Below are 26,945 nucleotides of genomic sequence, written 5' to 3'. Positions count from 1 at the left end.
TGCTGACAGAAGCAAGGTAGGCAAACAAACCTTGAAGTCCCAAGCAAACTGCAGGCCGCCAGGTGAAACGTCGCTTATGTGCTGTTGTGAAACACATTGGCGTGTTTTCCCGCCAACATGGGCAGACGATCCAGCGGTGTGGGATGGGGGGGAGCAGGGCGATGAGTCCGGCGGGCTGGCCTCATAATGATATGCTGATGTATTTCAATGAATTTCCCAACGTCCGCTGGTGGGAAACATCACGATGGTCAGCGGGCTAAGCGGATGATCGCAAACTGGTTTCACACCTTGATGAAACAGGTCGTACCACTGAACACGCCTGACGCCGGTGGACACAGAAAATCCTGGCCCTCGCCTGCCATTGAGCTCAGCCTGAGGTCAATAAGAGTACAACAACAGGTCTCAGTGAGAGACTTTAACCTCCACCGGCCCATGATGGATGGAAAAGGGCCCTGAGGGGAGGGGGGTAGAAGAGGTTAAATGGTTTAAAACTATGAATCCCAACTCCAATATGAACATACTTACCTCAGGTTCAACTGCAGAAGCTTTAGGGGTCAGCTAAATAACCTACTCTGGAGAGGCTGATCAGTGGTTTAATATTTAAATGAAGTTCCATTGCTCATATCTTGGGAGCCATTTAAAAGAAACGACTGCAGACTGGGTTTTCCAGGCCTTGGGGAACCCAGCAGCTAAAGGGCCGGGGCCAGGGGTAGGGGCAGGGGTGGGGAGAGGGGGCAGGTGGCAGTGGAAGAGGCATGGGGCAAGGGGGAGAGGAATGCTGCCTGATCCAGCAGGTGAGTGCTATTTAGGGCACTGAGTGTGGGCCAGGCCAGCAGGAATGCTTCCCCGCTACCCAAACCCCAGCTCCTGAAGCAATTTTTGACTGTGGTCTCTCCCTCTCTGTGACCAGCCGATGACCGTGACCACCCCCACCCCTGAAATGCACACTATCCGGTGACCAAATCCCCTGATGTTCTTTCCCTCCTCAGGGAGGCAATTCAACCATCACCTCCCTACCCACCAATCCTTGGTCTTCTTTGCTGGTGACAGCTGCTAGCTGTAGCCTTCTACTGCAGGCTTTCCTGCCCAGCAGTTAACCAGCCTCTCAATCTGGACAGCTGCCAGGTGGTAAGTGGAGTTAAAAAAAATAATGCAGTCATAGTGAAAAATTCAGCAATATCTTCACCTTTCCACTATTTCCAGTTTACCCAGTCGCAGACATGTAACCTCTCTACCTCCCCCAAATATCGAGGTCAGCACCTCTATCGGAAGGACTGTAAATTAAGGAATGCCCAATCTCGTATTTGTTATACAAAGACTCTGTGGAAAGTTTACTTCTGCCAACATTGGAGAGGACAGGGCCTAGTTTGAATGGACAATTCCCATAGCCAGTACCCACAATCCAGATCATGCATGAAGTTATGCAAGTACCAGAGGGTGCTCACTACCCATGAAACTGTATTCCAGCAAGGACTCAATGTCATCAAGAGAAGGAGGAGAAGGGGAAAGTTAACAATAAAAATAAGAGAAAAAGAAATGCGACTATCAATCCTAAATCATTAACAGATCTTTTATGCAGGATCATGTTATAATTCTAATGAAATTCCAGTATCATGCAGACTTTGATTGGATAAAAATAATTTCTCTCTCTCTCTGTGAGGAACAGATTATATTATAGAATATTTTATACATTATATGACATATTATACAATATTTATCAGAGGACAATAATAAATTCTCCGTATTGATTAACAAGTAACAGTTTCACTGCATCCGGAGTTACAAACTCCACCATATTAACAGTCATTAAATGAAATCTTACACAAACTACAGTGGGCGAACTCAATGTTAGTAATTCAGCACATTTTTTGAGAGTGCCAAGAGTTTTCTTCATTACAATCTAGTGGATATTGTATTTTTAAGACAAGCAAATACACATTTTTATATCATTAATCTATTAGTATATTTGGTGATTTTTTTTCACTGAAAGTTTTGTCTGTCAACATTAAATCCAGCCTGTTAAATAATATCAAAATAAATGGATCAATGCCACCTAAGTTGGGAGAGAATTTTAATACAAGTCTGTTAAGGATTGTTATGATAATATCACAAAAACATTTTTAGCCTTTTATTAAGCCCTGGAAATCAAATTATATTTTTGCATTTCAATGGTGCATACCTTTCCATAATACCACTGCAGTTCTCAAGAGACCAACATTCAAAATAGAACAACGACCTATTCAATCCTCATCACCTTTCCTTGACACCACTGAATCAAACAGTGAAAAACTCAAACAGTGCTTCAATTATATCAATATTCTTGTCTGACAGTTTCAAAAATGAATTAATGGCTCTGATCCAGACCCTTTACAAACAATCCATTCTTTAGCTGTAATTGCATGGATTACTATTGGCTTTGACATATTTTTCAATATGCTAATTATTTGCCGAGTGCGCACTGTTGGCAGGGGATCTCGACTGTCAGCTGCATGAACTTGCAAGATCAGTCCTCTGATTTCTGCAATGCAGAAAAGATGTAAACAATTCTGTAGCTTTTCTTATAGTTTTTGCATAATACTAGAAACAACAAATCACTTGATTGCATACCTGTACAGGCTGTGTTCCTTTGGAAAGGATATCCAGTAGGTCTGCCGAGGACACAAAGTAAAACCTCGGGAAAGCTAAACGCTTAGTTTCAAGATACTCAGCTAAAGCTTTTTCACATAGGGCTAACCTACAGGAAAAAAGAGATATTCAATTGCACCTTAATTTCCCTTGATTAGAACTGTGACCACATTTCAAAAATATTTAAAATACTTAGTAAACCTTCTGACTCTCTAAGGCAGTCCACCATCTACAAGGGTCAAGTCAAGAGTGTGATGGAATAGATCCCACTTGCCTGGATGAGTGCAGCTCCAACAACACTCAAAAAGCTCAACACAATCCAGGGCAAAGCAGCCCACTTGATTGGCACCTCATCCGCCGCCATAAACATTCATACCCTCCACCATTGATGCACAGTAGCAGCAGTGTGTGTACCATCTGCAAGATACAGTGCAGCAATTCACCAAGGCTCCTTTGACAGCAACTTCTAAATCCGCAACCCCTGCCACCAAGAAGGGCATGGGTAGCAGACGCATGGGAACAGCACCACCTGCAAGTTCGCCTCCAAGCCACACGCCATCCTGATTTGGAAATATATCACTGTTGTTTCACTGTTGTTGGATCAAAATCCTGGAATTTTCATCCTAACACCGTTGTGGGTGTACCTACACCTCATGGACTGCAGCTGTTCAAGAAGGTGGCTCACCACCACTTCAGCGTAATTAGGGATGGGCAATAAATGCTGTCCTTGTCAGCAACGCTCACATCTCACGAAAAAAATGTAAAAATTGACTGTGAAGCATACTGAAATGCCGAGAACATGAAAGGTGCAATGTAAATGCAAGTTCTTTCTAATTAAGTTATAATTAAATGTTTTCAATATAATCCTATTGCCTTCAAAACGAGGAATGAGAATTATGTATATTGTGCATTCAGCATGAGAGTGAGAGAGTTTCTCTTTCCCTGGGCACCGGTACACAGCGCATATCTGAAGTGCATTCTGCATGCAGAAACCTGAACCCATCTATATTTCTGGATTGAGATCTTTAGAATACAAAATCAACTCAACTGCAGGCCTGCATCTGGGCAGGATCTAGAAATTAGGGTGGAAATGTAGCACTGAGAAGTCTGTCAGCCTTCTCACTGCTATCTACAAACAGCAAACAGAATGCCTCTGGACCCAGATGCTTCCTTATCTTCTTAGGCTTCCACAGCCTTGCTGCCTTGCACCCCCCCAGATCCTCTGCTCTAAGGGAATCCAGGTGAAAGGTCCATGACCAAGCTCTTGCAATGCTTTTGCAGTTGGGTTCCCTTCTGGCATATGTGGAGGGAGATGAGACTGGAATACAGGAAAAACTTCCTCCAACCTATGTCCCTTTCTTTTGTTGTAGTTCCAGGCATGCCACCCCTGACTGAAGAGAAGCCCCAAAATTCCTGGGATAACTCAAAAGCGACAAGAGACCCAACATCATGGTGCTTCTCTTTTTCTTTCACCTTGTTACTGGGCACTGAGCATGCTCAAACACACTGGACATGAAGATCATTCGTGTCTTTAATGCACAGTTTTAAAAAGGGCCCAGAAAACATGTTGGGTCAATAGTGGTGTGAGATAATAGGGGCAGAAAATCGTCATACTCTGACAGTTCCATTGAGTTTATGGGAAATCCATTCTTCAGGCTTATTGAAAGAAAAACAGAAAATGAAGAAAAGCAGACCCAACAATATTCAGAAAGGGAAAAAAACAGATTTCTACTGGCCATCGTTCAACAGAATCAATAAGATTCCCACCTCTTTCCAGATGCTGGCAGACTTGAAATATTTTTCCAGCAATTTCTAATTCCTATTGTTATTTCCAGAATTCCTAGCTTTTCTTATCATCTTTAAATGCCTTTTAGAAATTACTATGAATTTTGTTCTTCGTTTGCTTGATAATGTATTTAACAGAAACAAACAATTAAGAAATTACGCAATTTTTGCTGTAATTGGAAGTGTTCTGTCTGTCCCAAAAGTATTAAGAAGGTTCTAGAAACTTTAATGTCCAAAATTTGGTGGTATTAACAGCCCATTTGCATGCCCCTCTTACATCAGCTATTTCTATCCAATATGGCATTATTCCAAGCCATTAACATTAGATTTTATTCTGTTCCTTTTAGGGCTTCCGTCCCTTTAAATGCAGCGCCTTCCCTTTGGGTGCTACAGGAAATGTCCCACTGTAATCAATTAATTTCTGGTTTTGCAGTGGTGGAGTCCCTCAGTGGTGCAGAATTACCCTTAGAGCTCAGTCTACAATACTGTCAGGGGAAAAAAAATACATTTTATCGAAGAAAAGAACTATTATTTCTCAAAAGTGAAACGATTCTCTCCAACTATCCACCTTTTAAGTATAAGGGGCCCAAATCAACAAGAAAGGGTAGAAACACCTGGCTGTAAGCATACACACCTGAATGTGTTAAACGCAGTATTTTTAAAATCTTACCTTTGCTGGAGAGCTTCGAGTTTTTCATATAATTTTGGTTTATTTGTTGCTTCAATAACATTCTTTGTTTGGGCTGTTTCAGACATTAATTCCTTTATTAAAAAAGTAAAAGCAGGAATAATTGTTTAGATATGAATTAATAACTAATGTAGCAGGGTGAATTAGGGTTCAGGTCCATGAGTAAAGATATGGCCCCCTTTAAAAATAACCACACCTGCAGTGGGAGTAGAATTTCAAACATTCCCCTGCCAGGTCAACATTAAAGGAGGGAGGGGAAAAGAGAAAGTCTGAGCTCAGTGAGTGGGAGAGGGCACGAGAGAGACTGAGCTCAGTGAGAGAGCAAGAGACTGAGCTCAATGAGTTTGACAGGCTGGGAGCATAAAATCCAGAAGACGTATTGTGTCAACTACTCAACTCTGGTCAGCCTCCTTCATGAGTAGTCAGGTGGTCTCCTACTGGGCCTCAAGGATCTGGGTGGTCCTCTCTTGTGCGAGCACAGGGGCTTCTGGCAGAGGTTGTATGGTCTGCACCAGTTCTCTCAATATTTCCTTCATCTTTTACTTTAGAGACTTGATCCCAATTCTGACACCACGTGTTACATGGTCCCAACAATGTGGAGATTTCTATCTTTTACCACCAATAGGTTTTGATCAATCCAAGTTCCAAACACTTTATTCGAATATAACACAAAGCAAGATCACACGTCCTTTCATTCAACCCTCAGCCCCTCCCAAACTCACAGAGCTGAGTTTCTATGGTCTGACTGAAACCGCCCTTACTTCCCTTAAACCTCACAATTTATGTTCACCTGCCTGGGAAACAGCTTCTTCCACTCCTGGAAGACTTGCCTATGTTATTGTATGTCTCACTGGTCCTGAACATAGTGGATCCTGGAAGAGTGTATATGGAAGGTGCATGGAGTGGACAGGGGAGGCAGTGAGGGATGGGGACTAGGGGGCCTAACGAACATATAAAGAACTGGGACAAAGTCCCAGCAGACTGAGGCGGGCCTTCTAGCCGGCCCACCTCACCACCCACACGCCTCCGTTGCCGCTGGGGGCTTGCTTCTGGAGGTGGCATTCCCAACTCAAGCCTGCTCCTGACTTCTGGAGACTAAAATCTCATGGGAATTCCCCAAACTTTAGCACTAGGGAATGCAACATCAAGAAATGTCCCAACTCGTAGATCCCGATTCTAAAGAGAAAATCCAGCCCAGAATGTTCCTTTTTTTACCTGGTGCTTTAGAAGCTGGAACGGGACAGGTGTAGAAAACACATTTATGCCAAATTTCCACCAAATTCTGAAACACATACTTTTCATCATTAAGTGACAGCATATACTGGATGCACCTGCCCAAGTATTGGCAATAATAATAAGATATCACATTTTTCATGATGCTAAGACAAGCACTCAACAAGGTAGCTCAAGTTGTCAGAGGGTGTGCAACGGTATCCAACACACAAAGACCTGATCAGGGATGACCAATTGGCTGAGACACAAAGGAGCAGCAATTACACATCAGTAGGTTTGCAACTTCAACAGACCAAGAAATCTGTTAATGAAGCAGCTTTGCATGCCTTCAGCAATGGCTCTGTCCTGCCTTCTAATGGTGAGCTCCTAACTGAAGGAAGGAATCCAACGTGAGCCAACTAGAAATATTTAAATTAGGCTGATTAGGGCAAACTCATTTTGGTCAGCCATAAGTGAGTCTGAAGTTTCCCACCAAATAAATCCAGAGCTCCCTCGATGACAAAGAAGGTAGAAATTTAGATAAAAAATAACAAGTGTGATTAGGGCAGATGTCAGGTAGAAAATACAATTGAGAACCAGGCTGAATATAGAAGGTTCAGAGGGGAGGTGAAAAAGCAAATAAGAGAAGCAAAGAGTGAGTATGAAAGGAGACTGGCAGCTCACATAAAAGGAAATACCAAAGTCTTCTATAGGCATATAAATAATAAAAGGCTAGTAAAAGGATGAGTAGGGCTGATTAGGGACAAAAAAGAGTATTTACACATGGAGGCAGGGGGCAAGGCTGAGATATTGAATATTTTACATCTATCTTTACCAAAGAAGAAGATGCTACCCAGACCATGGTAAAAGAGGAGGAAATTCAGTCACTAGAAGGGTTCAAAATTGATAAGGAGAAGGTATTGGATAGGCTGTCGGTAAGTTGACAAGGCACCGGAACTGGATAAGATACATCCAAGAACATGGAGGAAAGCAAGAGTGGAAATTGAAGAGGCACTGGCCATAATTTTTCAGTCTTCCTTAGACTCAGGGGTGGTGCCAGAGGACTGGAGAATTGCAAACATTACATTCTTGTTCAAAAAAGGGATAAGGTTAAGCCCAACAACTAATGACCAGTCATTTTAACTTCGGTGGTACGGAAACTTCTAGAAACAATAATGCAGGACAGAATTAACAGTCACATTGACAAATGCGGGTTAATTAAGGAGAGCCAGCATGCATATCTTAGGGGAAAATCATGTTTAAATAATTTGCAGGAGATTTTCAAAGAGGTTCCAGAGAGGTTTGATGAGGGCAATGCTATTGATGTGGTGTAGATAGACTTCCAAAAGGCATTTGATATAGTGCCATACAACAGACTTGTGAGAAAAGTTATAGCTCATGTAACGGACAGTAGCAAGATGGATACAAAATTGGCTGAGTGACAGGGAACAGAGTGTAATGGTTAATGGATGTTTTTCGGGCTGGAGGAACATTTGTAGTGGAGCTCCCCAGGGGTTGGAATTGGGACCCTAGCATTTCCTGAAATATATGAATGATCTAGGCTTTGGTGTACAGAGAACAATTTCAAAATTTTTGGACAAAACAAAACACTGAAGCATTATGAACCATGAGCAGCACAGTGTAGAACTTCAAAAGGACATAGGCAAGTTGGTGGAGTGGACGGGTAGGTGGCAGGTGAAGTCCAATGCAGAGAAATGTGAGGTGTACATTTTGATAGGAAGAACATGGAGAGACAGTAAAAAATAAAGGATAAAACTCTAAAGGAATTACAGGAGCAGAGGGACCTGGGTGTATATGTGCATTAGTAATTAAAGGTGGCAGGACAGGTTGAGAGAGCAGTTAGTAAAGCGTACAATATCCTAGGCTTTACTAATAGGAACATCGAGTACAAGAGCAAGGAGGTTATGTTGAGCTTGTATAAGACACTAGCTAGACTTCAGCTGGAGTATTGCGTACTGTTCTGGGTGTCGTATTTTAGGAAGAATGTGAAGGCATTGGAGAGAGTGCAGAGGAGGTATATGAGAATGATTCCAGGGATGATAAATTCAGTTGTGAAGATAGATTGGAGAAGTTGGGACCTTTTTCCTTGGAGAAAAGAAAGCTGAGAGGAGATTCAATAGAAATATTCAAGATCATGAGGCAAGTAGATAGGGAGAAACTGTTCCCATCGGTGGAAGGAAGAGAACCAGAGGGGACAGATTTAAAGTAATTGGTGAAAGAAGCGAATGCGATATGAGTAAAAACTTTTTCACACAGTGAGTGGTTCAGGTCTGTAATGCACTGCCTGAGAGTGTGACGGAGGCAGATTCAATCGAGGCATTCAAGAGGGAATTAGATAATTATTTGAAAAGAAACAATCTGCAGGGTTAAGAGGTGAAGGCAGGAAAATGATACTAGGTGAACTGCTCATTTGGAGAGCCGGTGCAGGCACAACGGGCCAAATGGCCTCCTTCCATGTTGCAACAATTCTGTGATACCACTAGTCTGCTGGCAGTGTTGTCACATTGAGGAAAATCCAGACTTATAACTTATAAAAATGACATAATACGTTAGCAAAAATGAAACAAAATAAAATAATAATTCAACCTTAAAGTCTGAATCTATTTCATCAAATCGCTTGGCATCTTCAGGAAGTTGGCTTCGAATGTCTTCAGATCCAATGAAGATACTCTCTAGGTGAGACCATGTGCGTTGGACCTCCATCCAGAGGAAGATGACAGAATCTGCCACTGTCAACTTTTTTTGCCAGGTTGAGACCTCCTCAATAAAATACTCCACATATTTGCTCAGTAATATAACTTGTAATTGCACCTATAAAGCAAGAAAAAATACATTTTAAAACAAAGGGGAATTCTCATCCATAATTAATACTGCAAGGATAAGAGGAAGAAGTTAAAAACAGGAAGTGCTGGAGAACCTCAGCAGGCCTGGCAATACCTGTGGAGAGAGAAACATAGGGTAGAATTTTCCTGCTGGCGTGCGGGGGCGGGCCCTGCATGCCAATGCGTAAAATGACGCGTGGTAACGTCGGGTGTGCGTCCCGATGTCACCACGCATCATCACGATGTTTGGGAAGGCAGTTGCGCTATAAGTTCAGATGTGCACCCACCGCCAATTAACAGGCCCGTTAAGGCCCTTGAGGCAGCAATTGAATACGATTTTTCGCAGCCCGTGCTACCTTGTAGGACGTCGCACGGGTGCAACGGGCAGGCGGGTAGGACACATTTGTATAAACCTCATCCACAGGCAGGATAAGAGGGGTGAGTGGGGTCGCGAATGTGATCTTTCAGGTATTTAAGTGTGAAAGTTACTTATACTTGCCTGTGTGAGCAGGAAGACTTCAAAACTCATACCAGCTGCTTGGGCAGGAGTAAAAGCCTTCAGGTCAGGACTCTACAGTAAAGATCATTTTTGGGGCCTGCAGCTTTCAGGAAGCCTTCCCTTAGCCTGGGAATGGGAGTTGTGCTCTCCACTGGAGGCACCACCTCTAAAGAGGGAGGGCCAGAAGGGGGAGGAGGCCAGGAGTCCATATTCAGCCTCCAAGGGAGCCACCTTTGGGAGGAGGGGCACAGGCACAAGGGGCGCAGGACCAACAGGGAGTCCAAGGCGGAAGGGGCCACTATCCTGCTGCCAGGGTATACAGGCAGCGAAGCAACTACCTCAATATGTCTGAGGTCCAGTGCCAAAGGAGGCTCCGTCTCTCAAGGGAGACAGTCAGCTTCTTCTGTCAGATGATAGATCCTGTGATCTCCGCAAACTGTGTAGGTGGTCACCCCATGCCAGTGGCTCTAAACGTCACAGCTGCCCTCAACTTCTATGCTTCCGGCTCTTTCCAGGGGTTGGTAGATGACCTCTGCAGAGTCTCCCAATCAACTGTCCACACTTGTGTCAAGCAGGTGACGGATGCTCTATTCAGGTGCGCATTGACTTTCATCCACTACCGCTAGGACAAGGCCAGCCAGACAGAGCGAGCCAAAGGCTTTGCAGCGATTGCTGGTTTCCCCCGCGTCCAGGGTGCAATCGACTGCACACATGTGGCCATCAAGGCTACAGCAGGTGAGCCTGGTGCCTTCGTCAGCAGGAAGGATTTCACTCCATGAACGTGTAGATAGTCATAGAGTAAGAGTCATAGAGGTCAATAGCACAGAAAAGGCCCTTCAGCCCATCGAGTATGCACTGGTCAAACAAGTACCTAATTATTCTAGTCCTATTTTCCAGCACTAGGCCCATAGCCTTGTAAGCTATGGCATCGCAAGTGAACGTCCAAATACTTCTTAAATGTTAAGAGGGTTTCTGCCTTTATCACCCTTTCAGGCAGTGAGTTCCAGATTCCCACCACCCTCTAGGTGAAAACATTCTTCCTCACATCCCCTCTAAACCTCCTGCCCCTTACCTTAAATCTATGCCCCCTGGTTATTGATCGCTCCACCAAGGAGAAAAGTTCCTTCCTGTCAACCCTATCTATGCCCCTCGTAACTTTATACACCTCAATCATGTTCCCCATCAATCTCCCCTGCTCCAGGGAAAATAATCCAAGTCTATCCAATCTCTCCTCATAACTAAAACTTTCCAGCCCAGGCAACATCCTGGGAAATCCCCTCTGCACTCTCTCTAGTGCAATCACATCCTTCCTATAATGTGGATTCCAGAACTGCACGCAATACTCTAGCTGTGGCCTAACCAGCGTTTTATACAGTTCCAGCATAACCTCCCTGCTCTTACATTCTATGCCTCGGCTAATAAAGGCAAGTATCCCATATGCCTTCTTAACCACCTTATCTATCTGTCCCGCTACGTTAAGGGACCGATGGACATGCACACCAAGGTCCCTCTGATCTTCGGTGCTTCCCAGGGTCCTACCATTCATCATGTATTCACGTGCCTTGTTTGTCCTGCTCAAGTGCATCAACTCACAGTTTTCCGGATTAAATTCCATTTGCCATTGATCAGCCCATCTGACCAGCTCATCTATATCCTCCTGTAATCTAAGACTATCCTCCTCACTATTTACCATCCCAGCAATTTTCATGCCATCCACGAATTTACTGATCAACCTTCCTACATTCAAGTCTAAATCGTTTATATGTACCACAAACAGCAAGGGACCCAACACCGATCCCTGTGGAACCCCACTGGACACAGGCATCCAGGCACAAAAACACAACCTCAACCATCACCCTCTGCTTCCTGCCACTCAACCAATTCTGGATCCAATTTGCCAAATTGCCTTGGATCCCATGGGCTCTTACCTTCGTCATCAGTCTCCCATGTGGGACCTTATCAAAAGCCTTGCTGAACTCCAAGTAGATTACGTTGAATGCATTGCCCTCATGTACACACCTGGTCACCTTTTCGAAAAATTCAATCAAATTGGTCAGACATGACCTCCCCTTAACAAAACCATGCTGACTGTCCCTGATTAATCCCTGCCTCTCCAAGTGTAGATTAATTCTGTCCCTCAGAATTGCTTCCAATAGTTTCCCCACCACTGAAGTTAGACTGACTGGCCTGTAGTTCCCTGGTTTATCCCTTCCTCCCTTCTTCAATAACGGTACCACATTGGCTGTCCTCCAGTCCTCTGGCACCTCTCCTGTGGCCAGAGAGGTATTGAAAATTATTGCCAGCGCCCCTGCTATCTTCTCCCTTGTCTCACTCAACAGCCTGGGATACATTTCATCCGGGCCTGGAGATTTAGCTACTTTTAAGCCTGCCAGACCACTTAGAACCTCCTCCCTTTCTATGCTAATTTCTTTAATTATATCACAGTCCTTCTGCCTGATCTCCATACCCACGTAGTCCCTCTCACTTGTGAACACCAACACAAAATATTGATTTAGAACCCTACCTACATCTTTCGGCTCCACACACAAATTACCACTCTGGTCCATAATGGGCCCTACTCTTTCCCTAGTTATCCTCTTACTCTTAATGTACTTGTAAAATAACTTTGGATTTTCCTTTATTTTACCTGCCAATGCTTTTTCATGCCCCCTTTTTGCTCTTCTAATTTCCTTCTTAAGTTCCCCCCTACACATTCTATACTCCTCTAGAGCTTCCACTGTTTTGAGCCCTCGGTATCTGCCATAAGCCTCCCTTTTCTCTTTATCCAATCCTGTGTATCCCTCGACATCCAGGGTTCCCTGGACTTGTTGATCCCATCCTTTGTCTTTACTGGAATATGTTGGCCTTGTACTCTCCCTATTTCCTTCTTGAATGAGTCCCACTGCTCTGACGCAGATTTACCTAAAAGTAGCTGCTCCAAGTCCACTCTGGCCAAATCATATCTGATCTTATTAAAATCGGCCTTCCCCTAATTTAGAACCCTGATTTCTGGCCCATCATTGTCCTTTCCCATAACAACCTTGAATCTAACGAAGTTATGATCACTATCTGCAAAATGCTCCCCCTCTGATACCTCTACCACTTGCCCGGCTTCATTCCCTAAAATTAAGTCCATGACCGCCTCCTCTCTTGTAGGACCTTCTACATACTGGCTTAAAAAGCTCTGCTGGATGCATTTTAAGAATTCCGCTCCCTCTAAACCTATCACACTATGACTAACCCAGTTAATGTTGGGGAAGTTGAAATCCCCCACTATTACTACCCTATTATTTTTACACTTCTCTGAAATTTGCCGACATATCAGCCCTTCTATTTCTCTCTGACTGTTTGGGGGCCTAGAGTACACTCCCAGCAAGGTGATTGCTCCGTTTTTGTTTTTCAGTTCTACCCATATGGCTTCATTTGAGGAGCCTTCTAAGATGTCATCCCTCCTTACTGTTGTAATTGATTCCTTGCTCAATATTGCGATAGCCCCTCCTCTTTTACCTCATTCCCTGTCTCACTTGATGGCCCTACATCCTGGAATATTGAGCTGCCAATCCTGCCCCTCTCTCAACCATGTCTCTGTGACAGCAATGACATCATACTTCCATGTGTTAATTTGTGCCCTCAACTCATCTGCCTTATTCGTCAGACTCCTTGCATTAAAATAAATACCATCCAACCTTGCCAAACTCCCTTGTGCCTTAACTGGCCTATGATTTCTATGCCTTGCAGGCTCACTTGCTCTCTCTTCTAATTTTGGCTGTGCAATTCTCCCTGCTGAACCTCCTCTCAGGATCCCATCCCCCTGCCAATTTAGTTTAAACCCTCCCCAACAGCACTAGCAAACCTCCCCACAAGGATGTTGGACCCATCCGTCCGCCTTGCACAGGTCCCACCACCCCCAGAAACAGTCCCAATGTCCCAGAAATCTAAAGCCTTCCCTCCTGCACCATCTCTCCAGCTATGCATTCATCTGGACTAACCTCCTATTTCTATACTCACTAGCGCGTGGCACGGGAAGTAATCCAAAGATTACTGCCTTTGAGGTCCTGTTTTTTAATCTGTCTCCTAGCTCTCTAAACTCTGCTTACAGGACCTCATCCCTCTTTCTACCTATGTCATTGGTACCAATATGTACCACGATCTCTGCCTGTTTGCCCACCCCCTTTAGAATGCCCTAGTGTGTAATCACAAGCTGCAGATTCTGCAAGTCTGAGCAAGGTACCCAGGCAGTTCCCACGACGCTTACATACTCAGACACTCCCAGGTGCTGAGGCTCTTCAGTGCTCCAGCCCAGCTGGATGGATGGCTGCTGGGTGACAAGGGCTATCCCCCTCAGAAGGTGACACATGATGCCTCTCCGCCATCCAATATCAGAAGCTGAGCAGTGGTATAATAGGAGCCACACCTCTACAAGGGCTGTGATGTGTCACTGATAATGGCTGCATGCTGCGCTCTCCACAATCTGGTGCTGGAAATGGGCGACACAGTGGACAAGGAAGATTTAGACACAGTTGCTCCAGATGCACACGATGAGCCCAGCAGTAAGTCCGAGGATGAGCACGCACAGGAGAACGCTGAGGGATAGACGCTGACCCGGGCATACTCCAGGAAGGCAGGGACACCCAGGAGGCTTTAATCCAGAGAACCTTCAGCTAGCACAACACAGATGGGCCTTCAAAACATGCTAGGGCTGCAGGCTCCACACTCGATACCCGAGTGCTAAATCAGCCGGGATATTAACATTAGTTAGTCAATAAAGCTCAATGTCAAACAACTCACTCATAACATCATGGCTTCCTGTTCACTTGCAGAAGTAAGGAATCACCCTGAGGCATGGCAACATGTCAAAATATATTGAGGGAACAAATGTAACTTCATAAAGCAAAAAGTGTTGGACATCACACCAGGTCTTCCAGAAACTACTATGGGCCAACATAAAAGCACCAGTGAGAAACCCATGGTGTGCCTAAGGTGCCTTAAATTTATGCTTACAGGTGCTACATCTAGGTGCTGTGTCCTCGCTGGCACTGGCAACTGAGACAGCCTGCTCACTCTGCTGTCCTGTTAGCCTCGATGACCTTGGCGGACGTCATCTGGCCCGTGGAGCATTTGATGGTCCCGCCTGGGAGTAAGCGGCCAGTTCCACAGCTGGCATCTCCCCAGTCACCGCAGCCTCGTTGGATGCCATGGTCACTGGCAGAGGGGTGGAGGAGCCCTCTGGAGTGCCTGGAGAGGAGCCCGCAGAGACGACAAGCAGCTGCTGCGCCAACGTGAGGTCACTTCGGACCTCCCTGCTCACCACAGATGGATGGGCACTGAGCTGAGATTCTTGGTGCCCAAATCCCACACTGGCAGTGACCAGCTGAGGCCAATGCCGCTGTGAGGGCTTGCAGGTCCTGATTGGTCTCCTGGAGGAGCCTCTCCATGACAGTTGCCACTCTCTCCATGGAGGAAGCAAGGCGCTCAGCCATGAGGCTCACTGCATCAGTGATGCTCCGCGTGGACTCCTCAAGCACGGGCACCATGCCACGCATAGCCTCATGTATCTCTGCCAGTTCGTCCCGCATACCCTGCTGCACTTCCAGCGTTTGCTGCCTCACAGACGACTCCAGAGGCACATCATCAGCCACCAACCAAGCATGTACCTGGTCCCCAACAGTCCTCTGACTGCCGGTGCCCTGGGCACTCTCTGTCTCTGCCTGTACATCAAGCGAGTGTGAAGTGCCCTCACCGCCCTGCCCTGGGACACTAGCCGAATATCTCATTTCCACCGAGGCATTAGTATCTGCGCTGGTGCCTGCCTGGCTGAGATGGTGTGACGCTGGTGAGTGGATTTGCTCTGGGGCTTCAGAGGTGAGGGTTAGGCCCTCTGCCTCCTCCTCCCGGCCCTGCTCCAGTGATGCCGAAAGGACGAAAAAGGACATTTGATTAGTTACAGTGCCGACAATGTCAACTTGCATGCCGCTCCCTCGGATCATTATGCGCTCATCCTTCCATAATCAAGGGTAAACCCATGTTGCTAACTTCAATCACTGAGCGTTCAGCAGTGCCATGGCTTCTGAGACACACATGGTGACCTGAGTGTCCGTCAAACATACCTCCCCGTGGCACCCCAGCCTCACCGCCACCGGTGGACCTGGGGGCATGGCGCCTCTCAAGGTCCATGGCCTGCTGCTCGAAAGGCATAAGAATGCCCAACTGGGCCTGGCCTCCATTATTCCATATTCGTTTAGCGGAACTGTGTGCAGTCTTCTCCTGAAAAGGAGAGAGGAGCATTGATTAGTCCAGCCTGTACCTGAATTCCCATCACATCCCTGCCAACCCAGACATAGTGGGACATTGCAGGGCTCCAGTTCTTCATCACCCTGCAGCTGCTGCACACTCATCCAAACAAGCCAGGGCTAACCCCACCCCCATTGCTCAAATGCTGCCTCCTTGAATTATGGCACCACAAGGTGTCACTTTGCTAAGCAAGGAGGCACAGGCACGTGGAACACAAAGGCTAACAGATGGATTGGTGCCCCGCCACCTGGAAGTTCCCCTCCCAGCATGTTAGCATCCTGACTTTGACATGCTTCCCAGTTCCAGCACTCTGCCTAGGTGAAGACCCTTGACTTTCAACCCCATTCTATGCTCTGGGTGTCAGTGTCACATATGCTGCGGATGCAGAACACATCCTAGCTCAACCCTCCCAGGGTGAACTGGGCATGGGCAATATCTGCTGGCCCACCCAGCGAGGGATACATTCTGTGAAGGATTCAATGCCGTTACTGTACTCAGAGTTGCGGGGTCTGGTGGGCGGGGGAAAAGGTGACGGCTGCATTAAGTTACTTGAGGAAACATGGTTCTCACCCTTCCCGAGCACAGATCATTGAACCTTTTGCGGCACTGGACCCATGTGTGCCACACCACATCATGGGAGCTAACACTATCGGCCACCTCCTCCCTCGCACGTTTGGTCAGGTGGGGAGGCTTCCGCCTCCCGTCCCTCGGAAGAAGGACCTCTTGCCGTGCTGCCACCTCCTCGTCGGAAAAACAAGGGGCATATTGCCCCGCTGGCCTACCCTCCAGCCTGGCCTGCCCCGCTGGCATATCCTCCGGCCTGGCCTGCCCCGCTGGCCTATCCTCTGGCCTGGCCTGCCCCGCTGGCCTATCCTCCAGCCTGGCCTGCCCTGATGGCCTACCCTCCGGACTTGCGTCAGGCACATTGCCCCTCTGATGTGCTCTTCTCCAAGCCACTGTGAGCAGCCTTGCAAAGGCTGCTAGGCTTTCATTTAGCAGGCTGCCAGGTCACCACTGGACCCTGCGGTCTGTGCACGCCCGCCACCGCCCACCCACTCCCGCTATACTGGGCAGGCCTTAATTGGCCCGCCCACCTAAAATAGCGGCGCGGACCCAATCGCGGGTGGTGGTCAGGTCCGCACTCACTCCCGCATGACCGGCCCGACATGGGGAAAATTCTCCCCAGAGTTAATATTTCGAGTCCAGTATGACTCTTCCTTGAAACCCTTTGGAGTTCTCTCCACAGTTGCTGCCAGACTTGTTGGGTATTTTCCAGAACTTTGTTTTTATTTCAGATCTCCAGCATCCACAGTATTTGACCTTTATTATATAACAGAAAGAAGGCTTGTCTATTACAAGATTGATCCTTACAGGTGAGAAAGTAATAAGAAATTGCAAATGCCACACGTCTATAAAAAATTGGTTTCACACCTATAGTGCCACTAATACATTCTACTATTCATCCAGGAAAATACATCTTCTAAAGATAAGTGGTCTTTCAAGGTATGTCAGCTAACTCAGGGTATTCATGGAATAACAGAACAGTATAGAAGAGGCAATTCAGCACATTACATCTATCAGCTCTTTTGCAGAGAAATTCAATAACTGTAATCCCTCATCCCTGAACCATTCTTGTAAATTTCTTCTGTACTCTTTCCAAAGCCTTCTTATCCTTTTTAATGTGTGATTCACAGAGTGAACACAATACTCCAGCTGGGGCCAACTGGTGTTTTATATAGGTTGGTTATTGTACTCTAATGCTTCTATTTATAAAGCCCAGAATCCTGTATGCTTTATTTACCTGTCCTGGCACCTTCAAAGATTTGTGCACAAACAACCCAAGGCCTTTCCATTCTTGTACCCCCTTTAAAATTGTACCGTTTAGCTTGTATTATCTCTCCATATTCTTTGATAAAATATACTATCAGTGTGGCACAACGGCCAGCTTTGTAGTAGCATGTCAGAATCTGGACAGCCTTGTTAAGTAAGGAGTGTTACCATTCCCTTTGGCTCCACATGAAGGTAATTTTAAAAGAAAATACCTTTAAGTGCTGGCTTCCAGCGGTCCCTTTAAGGATCGATAGTTAGACCGCTGAAGAATCCAAAAACCTGAGTCGAACGTGCTCAGTCTTAATGAAATTCCAAGAATAGTCCTGAAACAGGCATTGGGCCCTTTATTAATATATAAAGGTGATCAATGCTTGTTTTGCAGGCCACCAGAGGTACCTAAAAATTGCCCAATTCAATATGGTATTGGATGCATTTCAGCTGCTGTGGGACGTAGGAGATAGCACTGGGAAATTGGTGTTATTTGCTCCATTTTACACCCCAAAAGTATGACCATAGCACGATCCAATTTCTCGTCTGTGGGAGGCAATTTTAACCTAACTGATGCAATCTGAGCAGACACCCATTTTACACCCAATTTCAGTTTCCATTGACTTTGAGTTAGGTTAAAATTACATCCATGCTTCTCAATAACTTGGCCTGTACCTTTAGCGATAACATTGCCTCAACTCAAAGAGAATAAGTCAGACAAAATTAAAGAATCATACTTGGCTGTCATCAAGAATTTCAATGAGTTCTTCATCAAACTTTAACAGAGGGGTACCCGTTCTATGGTGTTCCTCATATGAAAATTCCATAGTGGTCCATGAGTAACTGATTTCTGTGAGGACCTGAAAATGAGAGATCATTGGATATCCATCTAAAATGTGCTCAAAAAGCATTATATAATTTTCTGAATCAGTTTTGAAAATGACCATTTAACTGCTATGGTTTCTGGCCTCACATCGGTCACAATGAACTTGAACTGAAATGTTTATTCCCTCATTTGGATACATGCATGGTAAGCAAATTAATAGGATCATGACATTTCCCATACTGTCTGGACAGATGAGACTGGGTCCAGCTTCAGCATTAATTAGTAAAGATCCATAACATTAAATAACAACAATCATAATAATTCGAAAGGCCACACCCTTTTTCCACCACAGTATAGAGGCAGTTGGAGAAAAAGTAATCTGCTGTTGCATATATTGGTATTTTGAAGTTACAATATGTCAAAGGCAGAATCATTGAAATTATGTAGCCTTTGTGACGTCAAGTGTCTTCTAACTCATGAAATATGTAAAAAGCTACAACTCTATTTCCAGCCTCAAACAATGTGTCAAGAACAGATTTAGATCACCAAATTGTCTTTAAAATCTTTCTGTATACATAAGTGGATAGGCATGCCAGAAAATAATATTGAGGAAACATACTGGTCTGGCAGCATCTGTGGAGAAAGAAACAGAATTAACATTTCAGGTCAATGATCCTTTGTCAGAACTGAGAGTGATTAAGATATGTAACCATTTTTAAACCAGGCAGAGTAAGGTCTACAATAGGATGGAAAGCAGGAGTACTTAAGTGACAAAAAAATGTGAAGGAAAAAAGGGATAGCAATGTGACAGATGAAGGAACAAAAGGAATGTTTAGAGGAGGTGTAAATGCAAAAGCAGAAACAATACTGACACTAACGGCAAAAAAAAAGGAAGGAAGAAACTATGGTCTGAAGTTGTTGAACTTAATGTTTAATCTGGAAGGCTGGAAAGTACCTAGTTGAAAGATGGGATGCTGCTCTGAGCTTACATTGAGCTTCACTGGAACCGTGTAGGTGACCAAGGACAGAAAGGCCAGTGTGCAAATGGGGTGGAGAATTAAAAACACACGTGACCAGAAGTTCAGGGTTACGCTTCCTGATTGTAAAGCAATCACCCAATCTGAGTTTGGTCACCCCAGTGTAGAGGAGACCACATTGTGAGCAGTGAATACAGTAGATTGAATTGAAAGAAGTACATATAGACGCTATTTCACCTAGAAGGTTTGTTTGGGACCTTGGATGGTGAGAAGCAAAGAAGTAAAAGGGCAGATGTTGCATCTCCTACACTTTAGTGGGAAGGTGTTGTGAGAAGGGGAGGGGCTGTTGGGAGTAATGGATGAGAAGACCACAGAGGGAATGGTCTCTTCATAAATGGCAGAAGATGATTGGTTGAAACTTTCGGCCAATATTCACTATCAGCCACTGACTCTCCTCTACACTGAGGAGACCAAACACAGATTGAGTTTTGATCACTTTGCAAAACACTGCCATTCAGTCTGGAAGTATGACCCCACCCTCCGGTTGCCTGTCATTTTAACTCTCCATTCCACTCCCATGTTTCTGTCTTTGGCTTCCTACACTGCTCGAATGAAGATCAATGTAAGATGAAAAAACAGCACGTCATCCTTCCACTAGTACTTGACAAGCTTCTGGACTCAACATTGAGTTCAATAATTCCAGATCATAATTTTTTCTGTTTTTGGGTGGCAGTTGTCAGTGGTGATTCTGTTTTCACATCTACACCTTCTCTATCACACCTGTTGTTCCTTCACTTGTCCTATTACTACCTCTTTTTGCCCTGTGTCATCATGCAAGGGCAGGGTGGGTGGCTCTCAGCAGGTCTCCTCCTTCCTGATGCCAGGTTCCTTGATTAGGCACTGAGTGCCATTGAACAAGGAACTCCCCCTGAGAGCCTGCAAACAAACACGCCAGGGCTTGCTCGTTGTGCTCTCTGCATGACAAGCCCCCGACCTACTGCTTGGTTAATACCAGCAGCAACAAGATGAGGCCTTAAGTGACCTTCCCGCCGCAGTCTTAATTGGGATGGAGGAGGGAAGGCAGCGGGTCTCCACCCACTACCCTCCCACCTGATTAAATGCAAGCCCGCCACCAAACCCGCAAGGAGGAGGGCACATGATTCCGCCCTTTATCTCTGCTTCACTTTCCACAGTTGCTGCTAGACCCTGAGAATTTACAGCATTCTCAGTTCTTATTTCAAATTTCTAGCATTTGCAGTGCTTTGCCCTCAGTTTATTTGAGCTATCTGTTCTCCAAAAACTCAAGAAATTGAAAAGTCAAAAACCTTCTCTATTCCCAACTCCTTCACAGCTTTGTCCACAATATTCCAGACTTCATCTTCCACTCTGTGTAACTTCAGAGCTAACAGATCAGCCAGGATTGTATTATCGCTCATTATAAACTTAACCTGAAAAACAGATAAGAAACAAAATCAATCCTTTATTAAAAATACAAACACTACAAATATTGTGAAAATTATCTTTTTTCTGGGACGTTTGCATAAAATTATTACTGAGGCAAATTAAACAAGTGTACAGGTTTCGCTTTGGCATGCAATGGCTTCCCAATTTCTCATGTCTATAATGGCTGACCAATCTGATCAGAGATAGCCAATGTGGATTTGTAAAAGGTAAGTGATCTCTAACAAAACTAGTTTTTTTTGAAAGGGTAACAAATGTGGTAGGTGCGCAAGTAAATATGGATGTTATTTACATGGAGTTCAATAACGTTTCACCTAAGGGAATGCTAACAAAAATGAGAGCTCATGGAATTGAACGCAACCTATTGGCTTGGATAGGGAAGTAGTTAGGGGGTTAAGAGTCAGAGAGTAGGAAGAATGGGTAAGTACTCAAATTGATAGAATGTGAACATTTCACTATATTTATAAATGACTTTGATGAAGGAATATAGACCCACGTCTCAAAGTTTTCTGATGGCACCAAGTTATGTGGCACAGTTAATAGTATAGCTGGGAGCAGAAAATTGCAAAGGAACATTGATAGACTCATGATTGGGCAAAACTGTGGCAGCTGGAAATGTGAGGTCATTCATTTTGGAACAAAGATCAAGAGTGTTCTAAACAGCTATAAGATAGGAACAGTGGAGAAGCAGAGACTTAGGATCCAAGTACAGAATTCACTAAAAATTAGTAGATACATACAAAAAATAATTTAAAAGTCTAACAAAATGGTGGCCTTTGTTTCAAGGGGTTGGAATACAAATGGTGATGTTCTGTTACAGTTATATAAAGTTCTGGCTAGACTTCCTTCTGAACACACAGGCAGGACCTTCTGTTTCAGGTAAGGAAATAACTTTCCAGTCCCAACCGGTGCACCAGTTCTGACCAGTTCCAAGGCGGAAGCGATTTTCCTGGAAGTTGGCTCTCATTGGCTGGAGGGTGGGTTTGGTGGCCCATTAGCAGCGGAGGGTGTGGAAAGGAGGTGGGAGCCTGCAAGTTTGGACCTTATCTACAGAGATGCCAGCAGCCATTATTGTGACAGGGAGAAGTGAGGAGCAGCAAAGGCAGAGACCACACACCTGTGGCATGGCAGCCTCAAGGTTTCATGCCGTTTTTGAGGTTATGCTAGAGCTGGTGAGAGGTAACCAAGGTATCTTGTTCCCTGAAAGCGACAGGAGAAGGCTGCCCAGCCAATGAATAACATCATCCAGTTTTCCTGGGGCTTGGAAAAACCTGCTAGGTAAAAGGAATCAAGATGGGCCAGGTCCAAAAGGCAAGTGCATTTACAGCACTGCTTGTGGCCAGGAGGAGCCAACGTGTTTCTCCCCAGGCCTTACAAGCAAACCTCTTCACAGTCCCCAGCATTGGCCAACCACACTCATGCTGATCTTCAGGATCTGTTAATCAGGTTGGCTGTCAGGCAGGAAACCAGCAGAAAAAAATTAAAACATATTCTTCTGAAGTTAAAAGCTGAACATGCAAGAAACTCTTTCTTTGGGTTTTCCTGTTCAGAAATCCTACCGCTCTTTCCACAGCCCCAAGTAAATACCAGGGCCTATGTCATGAAGCGATGTTAATGTATATAATGTTATAGGAAATTATTCTAAATTGGACTTGTAGTAGGGTCTGTGCCTGTGAATGTGTGTGTGTTAATTGGATTAAAGCCAGCTAGTCTGGGTGCTTTGATGTATAGTAGTTTTGAGATGTAAACAGTAAGGAGGAGGGTGCATTTGCATTTTGTTGAATAAACCATTCAAAGACTGGGGGTGAAATCTTGCACCTAGCTAGGAGACACCAAGCAATATGTTTATATTACTAATAAAATTGGTACTATGAAAGGAGTTTTATTGTTAGAAGAGGTGGAGTTCAAAGGGCCTGGTGATACAATGAGAATTTACATCCAAAGGGAAGGCTAGGTATATACAGAAGAGTTTTGTGTGTGGAAGTCAGAGGCGTGTAATATCTAAGCAGCCTGTAAACCTATAACTGTCTGCAGAGGAGACAAATTGAAAGGAACTTTATTTTGAATTTGTAAGATAAAATGTGCTTTACCTGGTGTCTGTTTAAGTCTATGGGTCATTGGTGAAGATTTTAAGAGTGATTCATTTGGGGATTTAATTAATAGTTATTACGGTAGTAATTTGTAGACGTGCATGTGTTTAATACCTTGTAAAATTAACAAATGTTTAATTTAATTTATATAAAAAACCTCTGGAGGCTTAGTGTTTTCATTTCCAGAATTAACAGCTGCATCTCAAACATACCAATTGAAAATATAGGTGATGACAGTTGTTTAAAGTTTCCCTCTGGGATTTTAAATAACTCAGCCTTTACCAACTGCTGTGTTACACGATATTTAATCACAAGTCCAATCCTAAACAAAATTCTAAGTACCTTTTAGATTTAATCCTTTGTACTCTGCATCTGGTGTTATACCAAGAATATGATGTAAATTAAAACAAAATCCTTTCCAAGCTAAATTAGTAAAGAATCTTGAATTATTGCAGTAATTTATTTTGAACTGACCCCAGTGGAATTCATCAGCTGGTACCAGTGCCTTTCTCTGATGGCTGGGTTTTGTAATTCCGTCACTGCTCGTAGTGATGTGAGGAGGTTCTTTACAGTGGAGTCCAGGCTGGTATATGCATCCCAAGCACGCACTTCTTTGTCTAACATTCTGATCTCCTATACAAGGTGTAAAGCAACAAGAAATGAGAATTTTGACTAAAAATAACATGCAGCAGGTTATTACAGCGGCACATGATAGACTAGAAAAATGAAAGGAAAGGCTTCCATGGTACTGCAAAATAATGTAAAAGTACATAGGAAGCAAACATATTCATGCAACACTAAAAAATCGATAGACTTGTAAGATGCAGAATGCGGGGAGAAATTGCATGGTCCCTAAAGGTATCTAGTTAAATTCACTGAGCTTGTGCATGTTAGCACTAGGGGTACAACCCTATTGTGCTCCCTTTCAGTTTAATTGTCAGTTGAGAGTATATGACTTGTGAATTTACGCTCTGTTGCCGATGCATTTTCTATTTTCTGTAATTTTCTGTCAAACCTAAGTATCGTGCCATTATATTGTGATACAGTCGTATCAATTTTGCCAGTTTATGCCTTTGACAAGAAATCTCACTCAGAGGCTTTTTTTTAAGTCAGGATATTAGGCTATGTCCCCAAAGCATAGCACACTACAAGTAGTGAATAAATTCTGGGCAATGTTACAGGTAGGCAAACCTTTGTCAAACAGATCCAAAACAGGCCCATCACCAAATTTCGTACAGCATCCCAGCACAATCACATAAAATGAGAAGGTGGCTGATGATTTTTTCATGTGTTGTTCAAAATGGTTTCTTAAAAGGTTATTGACAGAAAACATGTGGGAGAATTTTCTGCATGTTGGGCGGGCCGGTCGGGAGCGGGCGTGGGCGGGCCCGGAGCCAATAGCCGCCCTCGATCGGCTGCGCACTGCCATTTTATGTGGGCGGGCCAATTAAGGCCCGCCCAGGGTGATGCACAGCCGGTAGTGCTCATCGCTACCTTTGCGGGTGGTAGAGGGAAAGTCGGGGCCTGCACTCTTTGGCGCATGCTCGTGAATGAGCGAAGAAATCTCTCTGAGGCACAGAGCTGCCTCAGGGAGATTAAGTACATAATAAAAGTACATAAATAATAAAATTAAAAATTATTTAGATATGCCCCCTCATGTGACAGTGTCACATGAGCTGGGACATGTTTATGAATTGTGCAAAAATTATTTATTTATTTAATAAAACCTTCGGAAACCTTTTTCCGCCCATGGATGAGGTTTTCTGAAAAGCTTGGGCTCTTCGCCTGTCCGTCAACCTTAAGGTTGGATGGGCAGCGTTGATAATTACTTTAATTGGTTTTTTAATGGCCTTAATAGGCTATCGACAGCTCAGCAGGCGTGCTGCCGCCTCTGGCGCGTGCCCGCAGAACGTAATATCTAAATGACGTGCACTGACTTCAGGATGCACGCCCGACATCACTGTGCATCATCTTACGCATCGGCGTGCCGGAACGTACGCCGACATCAAAATTCTGGCCATGATTGAAAACTTTTACACCTTAAAAATCCATGGTTGTCCATGCACACTCTGGCTGTAAGTCTAATAGGAGCCCACCAGGATGGTCACAAACTCACCCAGGACCCATATATGTTTTGGGCTGAGGATGGACTTATTGAGATACAGCCTCTGCTCTGCTCAACTGTGTCCAACAGTGCTTCCTTGGAAAAATTTCCTCATCTTCATATGCAGCAACATTGTAAACAAATTCAGGGAGATTTCCTCTGGTCAGTATGTGCAAATCATAAATGTGATCAGAAGAAATCGTACATTTATTTACGATGTTAGTAGAGAAAGAAACTTGAGAAAATTACGTGCACAGAAGAGCCTTCTGTAGTGTAGTGTGAATATTTCTGTAGTGTAGTGTGAATATTTCATTTCTCAGCCTTACCACATTTATGACCTCTGAATGAAGCTGTTGATTTAATATACTAATTAGCAGAAATGCAGTAATTATTATGCTGTGAGCAAACTTGTCTGAATTGAAAATAGAGGGTGAGGAAGAGTGGAGAAGGAAGTTTAAATGACCTGAGGGCCACTCCGAAGCTGCCCGACCTCTTGGAACAATGTAAAACATAACTGAAATTGTAAAAGGACAATCAGAGAAGAGGTGAACACCCTAAAAATTGTTAACCAAGATGAACACAAAAACTCTAAAATTCCACAGGGGTTCTGCTGGTCTCTTGCTGAATTTATGGTGGATGGTTGGCAAATTCCCCATTTACCCTGTTTCTGTTGGGGTTTTGCTGGTCTCTTGATAACCATAAGGAAGGCATGAGTAATATACCCCTTGCCTAGGTTGTGACATCCTTGTAGAATTAATGACTTTGATATAAATGAGGTATAGGTCCCAGACAGGAAAAAAGGCTCAAAACAAACAAACTTTAATGATATAAGTATTTACTTATTAAGGAAGACAAGGGGTGGGATTTTCCAGTCCCATCCACAGCCTGGATTTTCCGATCCCGCTGAAAGTCAATGGACTTTTGGCTGCGTCTCCAAGTTTTCCATTCCCGCCCATGTGAAAACTGAAAAATCCCAGCCAAGGATGATGATTTGGGGAACTTAGTGTATTGGGAACAAGCAAATTTAGCACCCATTTTCAAAATAGTAACTTAACAAGGATTGAAAAGCATACTCAAAGAACTATAGCCTGTTAAAATTTACTTCACTACCTGACAAAATACTGGAATCAATTATCAAGTGTTAACTTATTTATTAACCTAATAAACAGTAGTCAACATGGATTCAGAAGAAGACCTGCCTGAAGAAGCAACATTTCAAGCATACTGTACCTTCACTTGCAAAAGCATTTGATGAAGTTCTGCATGAAAGGCTATTGGTCAAGCTTAAAGCTGGCTAAATTAGCTTAAGGGTTGGAAGTAAAGGGTACATACTAGAGGAAGATGGTGGAATGCTCCAGAGAAATGTGTCAGGATTCCTTTTGTTCCCAATTTAAATTAATGGTTTGTATTCAGAAACTGATTCTCTAAAATGAGTTAGACGAAATGTGTAATAGATGGCACAATGACAAACAGAATCAACTACAGACATGTATAACGTACTGCCCATAAGAAGAAGAAAATGGTTACATAAGTACTCCACACATGATCATGAAAAAACTAAAGGTGAAGTTGAAAGGGATAGAGGGGGTCTTGGTTGAGAATGACGTCAACATGTCCAATTACAGAGGAGCAAAAAATCAACAAAGTGAACAGAATGACTAACTACAGCCAAAATAAAAGAGTGCCAGACAGTCAAAGTCATGCCTACAGCAGGTAATGCTCCAGT

General features: G+C 44.2%; 1 protein-coding gene across 1 annotated transcript in view; it reads right to left on the bottom strand.

Moving 5' to 3' along the window:
* LOC144678871 (dynein axonemal heavy chain 11-like) overlaps positions 1 to 26,945 on the bottom strand; it is a 552,140-nt gene that overhangs the window by 375,567 nt on the left and 149,628 nt on the right. The window contains exons 23-28 of the mRNA XM_078538870.1: positions 23,590 to 23,748; positions 20,890 to 21,012; positions 18,499 to 18,621; positions 8,918 to 9,142; positions 5,081 to 5,172; positions 2,608 to 2,734 (exon numbers count right to left, since the gene is read on the bottom strand). Of these exons, the coding sequence (XP_078394996.1) occupies positions 2,608 to 2,734; positions 5,081 to 5,172; positions 8,918 to 9,142; positions 18,499 to 18,621; positions 20,890 to 21,012; positions 23,590 to 23,748 (849 nt within the window). The remainder of the gene's footprint in view (positions 1 to 2,607; positions 2,735 to 5,080; positions 5,173 to 8,917; positions 9,143 to 18,498; positions 18,622 to 20,889; positions 21,013 to 23,589; positions 23,749 to 26,945) is intronic.

Source organism: Cetorhinus maximus, chromosome 3 (genome assembly GCF_964194155.1).
Source record: "Cetorhinus maximus chromosome 3, sCetMax3.hap1.1, whole genome shotgun sequence".
NCBI classification, from domain to species: Eukaryota; Metazoa; Chordata; class Chondrichthyes; order Lamniformes; family Cetorhinidae; genus Cetorhinus; species Cetorhinus maximus.
Note: the sequence above shows the minus strand (reverse complement) of the source record. Positions and strands in the feature narration are given on the sequence as shown.